The following is an 8556-nucleotide window of genomic DNA, read 5'->3' as shown; positions in this document are numbered from 1 at the left end:
AGTAAGTAGAGGAATCATTTGACGAGTGATAAAAATCGATTACTGGTAACGTGTGAAAAAGTATATGGACAGAGGAGAGGAATTTGGAAGCCAGATGACGTTTATAAATAAACGAAGTGGCCGCGGTTTGCTGCGCAATCGTTCTGAGCCGTGAAACTCGTCAATGGAACAGACGGACCCCTCGTTGCTTACGAAATATCCCAGCTTCGAATTGTTGGGAAAATATTAGACTGGTGTAGACGCTGTTTCCGGCTCTGAGAATCTTCTAGTAGGACGAATGACTAGGCGATGTTCGCTAGAAGTGACTCAGCTTAATTTTCTTCGTATACCTGAGTGATCGTTCAATCTAAAGCAGTAATATTCAGTGTAGTTTTTGATCAAAGTAATTCAGTAGAAGCGGTCTTATTAGGTATGGCTAAAGTTTTAATTTAAACAATTTAAAAGGAGTGGTCTTGTACTAATTACCGGTGCACTGTTCTCATTAGAATAATTGAAAGAAGGAGGTTGTTGAATCGGTTACTGTACTTTGAACAGTAATGCTTCTATTCAGAGGTAAATAGACAGTCGCATAATAACGTTCTACAATTTGTCGAGCGTATAACGTATCGGTAAATATCTGATCAGGTCAGAACGGCGCATTCCTCTTCGACTATCTATCCCTCGATCGAGCCCCCGTTCAGCCAACGTGCCATTTTTTCCCCTCCTGCGACGTAACCTCGTCTCTTAAATCTTTAACGTGCAATTAACGATCGCCAGCGACTGAATCGTTGAGAAATCATTTTTCTGCAGCAGCGTAACCGCCAACCAGGAGAGAATCAATCAGGTTTAACAATCGAAATCAGATAGTTGTATGTACAACAGCTGTATTAACCCAATCACTCTAGAATCGGTATTAACAACAATTTCACGCTCACCTTTTACCTTTATTTCAGAATTCTACTTGCAGCTTGTAATTCCCTTGTGTCACGGAACGTGTTAAGCGAACGTTAATTCTTCCTATACTTGTAAGAATGAAAGAAAATGGATGAAACGAATTTTCATTGATCTGAAATGCATTCATGGTCAATATTGATGCGTACGCGAGGGCGTATATGCAGCAGTGAAAGGGTTTAACGGGGTTAAAGGTGAGGCGAAACGGCGTCATTTGATTATTCATCGGGGCGCGGTTGTGTCCGTTTCGACGTCGCTGACACGGATTATCGGGTATCGGCGTACGAGCGGCTCTTTTCCAGTTTTAAAAAAAGACAGGGAATCGTGTGTATCCGACACGAGTACGTACATACGTGCACATAGTGTAACCGCTAACAAGGCTCTTCTATTTATAGCGCCGCTTCGAGAAGCCTACTCCTCGCTGTTTTCCGATTTTCTCCGCAGCTCCAGCTGCATCGTCGTACGTCGATCCTAGAATAAACCGTCTGGCCAAAAACTTAATCTAACCAGTTGTTCCTTGGTGACTTGTGAGTCACGTGTGAAATCGAGTAGAAGGAAACCTGTTTTGTTTTGCTATTGAATTCAAGTTTAGGTTAGTTTTCGATAGTTCGAGTGAAATATGTTGTTCAGAGTTGAATGGAAAGAAGTCTTCTAATTCTTAAAGATGCCCCACTGTGTTCGAAGTTGAGCGATTCTCACGGTTTCTTCATTGTGTGCACAGTTTTGTAACAGATCCAACAGATAGCGGTGCAATCATCGCATACCACGAATCAGAATCGTCTTGAGGCTCGTCTGCTTATCAGACCTCTTCTCTCTAGAATTAAGCTCGATCCTCCTTGGAGAATAGAGACTTTTTGGATTTTGGCACCGTTCCATACTCCCTGTGCCACTCCCACACGCATTAATCGACCTCGTTGGTCGTTAAACCTGCCTCGAAACGATGAAAAATTGCAACAAGGTTGCTATCGATGAAAGTTAGGTTAGGTCGATCAATTGAAAAATGGAAAATTAGAGAAAACACGGGAAATGATACACAAAGCGACACAAAGACCGTTCTCACAGGTCTAGACAAATGTAACTGAAAAACAAACGCCGTAGACCGTAAGCTAATCCCTTTGAACTTGTCCACCTACGAAAAAACAGCCTCCGCAAACACGTTTAGGCCGAAGTCGATCCTGTTGTTCGCTCGGCTACGTGTACGCTTGTCTACCAGTCAAACGGAGCACGAAATTGGGTTCGAAAGGTTTAAAGGATCGGCTTGAACGTTACACCGCGGCTGTAAACATGAAAATTGCGTAAATAATTCGTGGAATATTTCATAAATAATCTCTTAACATGTATGTTTCTTCTTCTTCCTTTTTTAGGTTAGGTAGATTAGACACTGTGATTTAACCCTCTGTTTGTTGATTATATTTGTGACTCTTGGTTCATTCTAACAATAATCTAAAGTGTTCCAAATCTCCAGCTACGTTTAAATTCTACTTATTATAATCATATCAATTTTCGGATTACACGTAACACATCGCTCAAAGTAATTTATATTGTCTCTGGTTAGACGTTCCGTAACTTAATTCTGATAGCTGCAATCGTCGACAAGTGAATGGATCCGCGGAGTTAATTAACCAGCAGCAGGGCAGAATTGAGTCGGCAGTCGTTTGTAATTCGAAAGTGCGATTACAAATGGAGCAGCGATAAATCATTCGTTGCTGGCGAAGGCGTAAGTCGAATAGAAGGAAGAACGGATAGAACGGGCTTGCAGCCAAATTCTCTGTACTTTAATGGATAGATCTTATTTTCAAACTTTTCCTATATATCCTCAAATTCTTCTATACGCATACGCGTACGCGCGCGCGCGTATGTGTGTGTGTGTGTGTGTCCAATTGTTCCGTTGTTTTTCTTCAGAATCTACGTCGAATCACTGTTAGCTACTAAATAAAGAGGGAAAAAGAGATCGATCATTCTCGGAGCTTCCGAGAAAATTCCCAGTGGCTGTTTAAAAAGAGCCTCACGTTCGCGCGAAAGTCACGGACGAGACTGGGACTTCGTTTAGCCGGCCGCTTGCTCTCGAGACTCTCTAAACAATTGATTTACTGGAAGATTGGAAGACGCAAAACAAGACACTGTGAAACAGATCCTTTCTACCGCTCTCCTCTTCACCTTTACTCCGTTACGGTTTTCATACTGATCCTATACAGAACGGCTAATTTTCCACTGCTATCCTTTCAATCTCTCTCACCCCGCCCCCTGTCTCTCTCTTGATTACCGTGGATGCTGTTTTTCTCGTTGTTTTTAATGTTTCTTTTACCAATGGTAGTTAGTTGCACAAATAAGTAATCCATTAACCTTTATATCAATTGTTCGAATGCTAGCATTATTAATTCTTTTGATCGTTACATGACAATTAATCCTTTGCGATCGATCAATAACTCCAGTACTTTTGTAGTGAAACTTCTGAAAATCGAGTTTCGTTTTAAATAGAGAAAATGATAAATGCTTGTGAATTTATACGTTTAAATTCTACTTATTATAATCATATCAATTTTCGGATTACACGTAACACATCGCTCAAAGTAATTTATATTGTCTCTGGTTAGACGTTCCGTAACTTAATTCTGATAGCTGCAATCGTCGACAAGTGAATGGATCCGCGGAGTTAATTAACCAGCAGCAGGGCAGAATTGAGTCGGCAGTCGTTTGTAATTCGAAAGTGCGATTACAAATGGAGCAGCGATAAATCATTCGTTGCTGGCGAAGGCGTAAGTCGAATAGAAGGAAGAACGGATAGAACGGGCTTGCAGCCAAATTCTCTGTACTTTAATGGATAGATCTTATTTTCAAACTTTTCCTATATATCCTCAAATTCTTCTATACGCATACGCGTACGCGCGCGCGCGTATGTGTGTGTGTGTGTGTGTCCAATTGTTCCGTTGTTTTTCTTCAGAATCTACGTCGAATCACTGTTAGCTACTAAATAAAGAGGGAAAAAGAGATCGATCATTCTCGGAGCTTCCGAGAAAATTCCCAGTGGCTGTTTAAAAAGATCCTCACGTTCGCGCGAAAGTCACGGACGAGACTGGGACTTCGTTTAGCCGGCCGCTTGCTCTCGAGACTCTCTAAACAATTGATTTACTGGAAGATTGGAAGACGCAAAACAAGACACTGTGAAACAGATCCTTTCTACCGCTCTCCTCTTCACCTTTACTCCGTTACGGTTTTCATACTGATCCTATACAGAACGGCTAATTTTCCACTGCTATCCTTTCAATCTCTCTCACCCCGCCCCCTGTCTCTCTCTTGATTACCGTGGATGCTGTTTTTCTCGTTGTTTTTAATGTTTCTTTTACCAATGGTAGTTAGTTGCACAAATAAGTAATCCATTAACCTTTATATCAATTGTTCGAATGCTAGCATTATTAATTCTTTTGATCGTTACATGACAATTAATCCTTTGCGATCGATCAATAACTCCAGTACTTTTGTAGTGAAACTTCTGAAAATCGAGTTTCGTTTTAAATAGAGAAAATGATAAATGCTTGTGAATTTATTTATTTTCATTTCTTTTTTCATAGTATGATGTATATCATAAACATCGCTAGTGAAGTGCAAAGAGTTAAGGAAATTAAAATACTCGTAATACATCATTGTCGGACATTTGAATAATTCTAACGTTGAACGTACATAATTACAACAGATTATAATAAAGAACATTTACATCTGTAATCACATTCCAAGATAAAGACTGTTTTAGGTTCTAAGAAAAACGTTGTGCATTTAAGAACGTTAATCCTTTCCCCCTCGATTAATAGCGCCGCCGATTTCCTTCGATCCAACCGATCATTTTGCAGATGCTAAGAAACATGAAGTATTGCTGGACGATTCCATGTCGCTGAGGAAGCGAACGGCCAAGCAACGTGTATTTAACACGTTGAAGCATGAGATTCAGTCTGAGCCCCTCGAGACTTCGTTTGCTAATTGGCTCAGCGTATCAACGACCTTTCTTACATTGTGAGCTTCCTTTTTTTTTTCCCTCGCCCCTCCTACGGTATAAAAGTAGAAACGCAGCAATTTTTTAATGGATTGACTCGTTCACCCCTATCTGTAGTATTTTAATTAATTAATCGAGTTACTGGAAAGAACGACTTTTATTTTCTGTTGTTCTTCAGATACCGCTGGAAATTTGCAAGGAAATGTATGAAAAAAACCAAGCAGATGAATAATATAGCATTTCTTGAAATAATATACGCGACATTTTCTCGGAGAACAGGAAAGATCGGATTCAACTTCTTCGACAGTCAGTTACTCAACTTTCCTTTACTCCATAAAGTATCCAGTGTTCCATTTCAAAGGGAACAATGGCGAAGAAATTACACGACTTCGCGTTTTTCGTTTCCTTCCACTCTAAATACTTTTGCCCCGCCGATCAGTTCTCCTGGAATATCTTCGACTCTTCCGTTGGAGGTCCCTGCGTAATGCGATTTGGTATCTGAAGGTATACTCTATAGAACAAAAGGTTCAATAAACATTTGAAATATCAACTGGACGGAAGAAGAAAATTCTGCTTTGGAAACCGTTTTGTTTGCGCCTGAGGATTCCTTGTAAATTGTCGCGGTTGCCGTGTCTGCAGGGGCTGCTGACACGTTTGTTCCCAAGTGAAACACGGTTTCCCTGAAATTTACTTGTTTCGAATTTTTTCCGTTAAGTTACCGTTAGCTATTCCATTTTATTCTATCTTTTATACGTTTTATGTTTCCCTTATTTTATATTACTCGTTGTATCGTTTTACGATGCACGATGAAGTGTCGTTAGCGGAAAATATAGAAGCGAGATGAGATCTCCGCAAATGGAGGTAATAAGGTTGCGGGAAAAATATTTAGAGGTCTGATGGAAAATTGGATCTCTCGAACAGCGGTGACGTATGACAAGTGGCCCTCAATGACGGCACATCCTCTCGTAACAGAGAGCGCGGGGTTAATCGATTCGTCCTTCGCTTAAACGTTCTAACGTAGGCACTGATTAGCTTCTTCTATATGAGATCTACTCACGATTCCACGCAGAATATACCGTTGAACACGCGCGGATCCTATTGGAAACAGCGATCGTCGAGTTCGAACGGTTGTCAAGTGTAATCAGGACATTAAAAGGGGCTATGTACATCAGAAGTGATTCGACGAACATAATTTTACAAATATTGCGAATTGAAATTTCATTTCGTACGCGTGTACGGTGTTCTTGAAATTTTACCTCGATTTCTGGCGAGTAGTTTTATGAAAAAACGATACGCTCTAACGTAGATAGTTTGCATCGAATTGTGTAGTCTTTGTCGTACGGGTTTTCAAATTTCTATTAGTTAGAAATGGTTGTTCGATTTTGTTGTTCTCGTTTTTGTTATTTTTTAACATCGTTTCAAAATAAGAGAAAATATTCATTTTTCAGAAAACGTTCAGCTTTCACGTAATTTTGAAAATAATCCAACAGATTCAGTTACAGAACATGCCTTCACGATATCAAGCAGACATCAGTATTGTATTAAAACGAAGCATTGTGTTGCAGCATCATCGAGGGCTGAGCTATCAAAAAGTAAAAAAAGGAAATAAAAGTATGGCGTCAGGAATACCGAGCGTTCATCAGAGGAAGCTTGGACCAGCGCCGATAGCATCCTTCGAAGACCTGTCCGACGAGGTGGAAAACGTGAGTCCTTCCCTGTGTCCTCCCTGAGCCTCCTCTCTCTCTCTAAGTCGGCCGATAGTCTGCTGCTCGAAAAGCAGAGGGGCACATACGAATTGCGATAAGTCGTCGAGGATTCCGTCGAATAGCGCGCACCACAATTAATACACGAGTAACGTGTGTGCGCGTATCTGTGTCTTCTTCTTGTCTTCTTCCCCCTTCGATAAGACAAAGTGTTGTCGAAGGCTCCGTGTGTTGTTTCCCTGGAGCAAGACCACCTGTGTGTTGTTCCACCAACCAACCAACCAACCAATCAATCAATCAATCAACCAACTACCACCAACCACACCCACTGTGACCTGTGACCTGTGACGAAAAACCAGCCTTACGAATTTGAATGCAGGGGGAACCAGCTGCGCGAATGCCAGGCATCGTTGAGGTCACCACGCCGGCAACGCCTGGTAGTTCGCTAAAGACACCCAGTACACCGCGAATTGACATCAGCAGAGCGAGCAGTTCCTCCCACCATGAGGATAGTAACTCCAGGGACTCGTCGCCGGAGAGGGAACTCCTCGCAGGTACAATGGAAACAAGATTAATCCTTCTTCTTCTCATCCTCCTCCTTCTTCTACATTTACAACCTTGGAACAAGTTGTTTCGACACGTTGTATGCTAACTTGACTTGCTACAGATGACATACAGGATGAGTGATAAATCGTGGTATAAATGAGAATAAGTTGAAATTAAAAAATAATTTATTTTCGTTGGAAGATTTGTTCTCACGTTTGTATTTACCATGATTTCTCATGCACCCTGTGTAGAGATTGCAAGGCTATTGGTCGGGTCATCTGTCATTAGGGATAGCGAGGAATTGATCGAAGCACTTGTCAGTTGTCAATACATTATCAATTGTTTAGATAGATTTAGTAATATTATGTTTCCGATTGACGATTAGACGGAGTATATTATTGAAGGAAGTATGCAGGCGGTTGGGACTCGCTAGCGACTAACTTCCTTCGCTTTTCGCGGACGCTCGTGGCATCTCTTCTTCGCGAGTTCCTTTTTTTCCACCAATCCGATGATTTCTTTTTTACTAATCGCGCCCTCTAATCCTTGCGCTTTTGGCGCGCTATCTAGGAAAGGGGCTGCGATTTGCGCGGTTTTTTCCGGGCCTGTGCCTGGAACGCACGGTTTATGACACCCGCTAACGCTATTGAGACCGGAAAAGAAAGTCCTTGATTTGGTGCATTATTCGCATCTTCGTTAACAAAAAGGCTAAAACGGCTTTCTCAAAAATAGCTTTTCTGTCGTGCGTGTCCTAAACCGTATTGACCATTTGCACGCCAAATATTTACATTTGCTCGTGCAGCTGGCCGCTACGATATCATTGTTAATTTCTCTTATATGAGATGATCTTTATATAAAGACGATGAAATTGATTTTCAAATATTATACTGTTAATTCAGGTGCTTGGTAATGTGTTAACAACAGAAAAGTACGAAGTGCACTGGTTGTGATTCGAATTTCTTAATGGAATCAATTTTTTAATCAAGACGTATAACATTTTTGCATAATATCCAGCATTCAACGTGTTAATCCACTCTATTTAACAATTCATCAGAAAATTTTCCACTCTCCATGCTGTAGGACATTTGTGAGGGTGCAAAGTTGAGGTTTGTCACGCGAATATACATACCTTGGACTTAGCGCCCCTCGAACAGAAACACGGGTAATCACGATAAGATCCCGAAAGTGACTCATCGGCCGCAGCAAGCCGCGAATTAATAATTCCATTCGTAAAGATCAAACTGTTTCCATCCATTAATCCGGCGAGTCTCGCCGTGAAGAATATCCGTCGCTGTGCGGTTGGCTCGTTAAAGCTCGAAGCCTCGACGTCTTGCGGGGAGGAAAGTAGTTTCCGGGAATTGAAAGTTAAATCGTTTCCGCGCGGGCAAATTGAAT

General features: G+C 41.2%; 1 protein-coding gene across 1 annotated transcript in view; it reads left to right on the top strand.

Annotated features, from left to right (window-relative positions):
• The window catches only part of LOC108574890, a 13857-nt gene that overhangs the window by 246 nt on the left and 5055 nt on the right, over positions 1-8556 (top strand). The window contains 2 exon segments of the mRNA XM_017937545.1: positions 6481-6618; positions 6998-7172. Of these exon segments, the coding sequence (XP_017793034.1) occupies positions 6529-6618; positions 6998-7172 (265 nt within the window). The 5' untranslated portion in view covers positions 6481-6528.

This window comes from Habropoda laboriosa, unplaced genomic scaffold (genome assembly GCF_001263275.1).
Source record: "Habropoda laboriosa isolate 0110345459 unplaced genomic scaffold, ASM126327v1 scaffold210, whole genome shotgun sequence".
Classification (NCBI taxonomy): Eukaryota; Metazoa; Arthropoda; class Insecta; order Hymenoptera; family Apidae; genus Habropoda; species Habropoda laboriosa.
The sequence above is the reverse complement of the archived record's forward strand: the minus strand, read 5'-3'. Positions and strand labels throughout refer to the sequence as shown.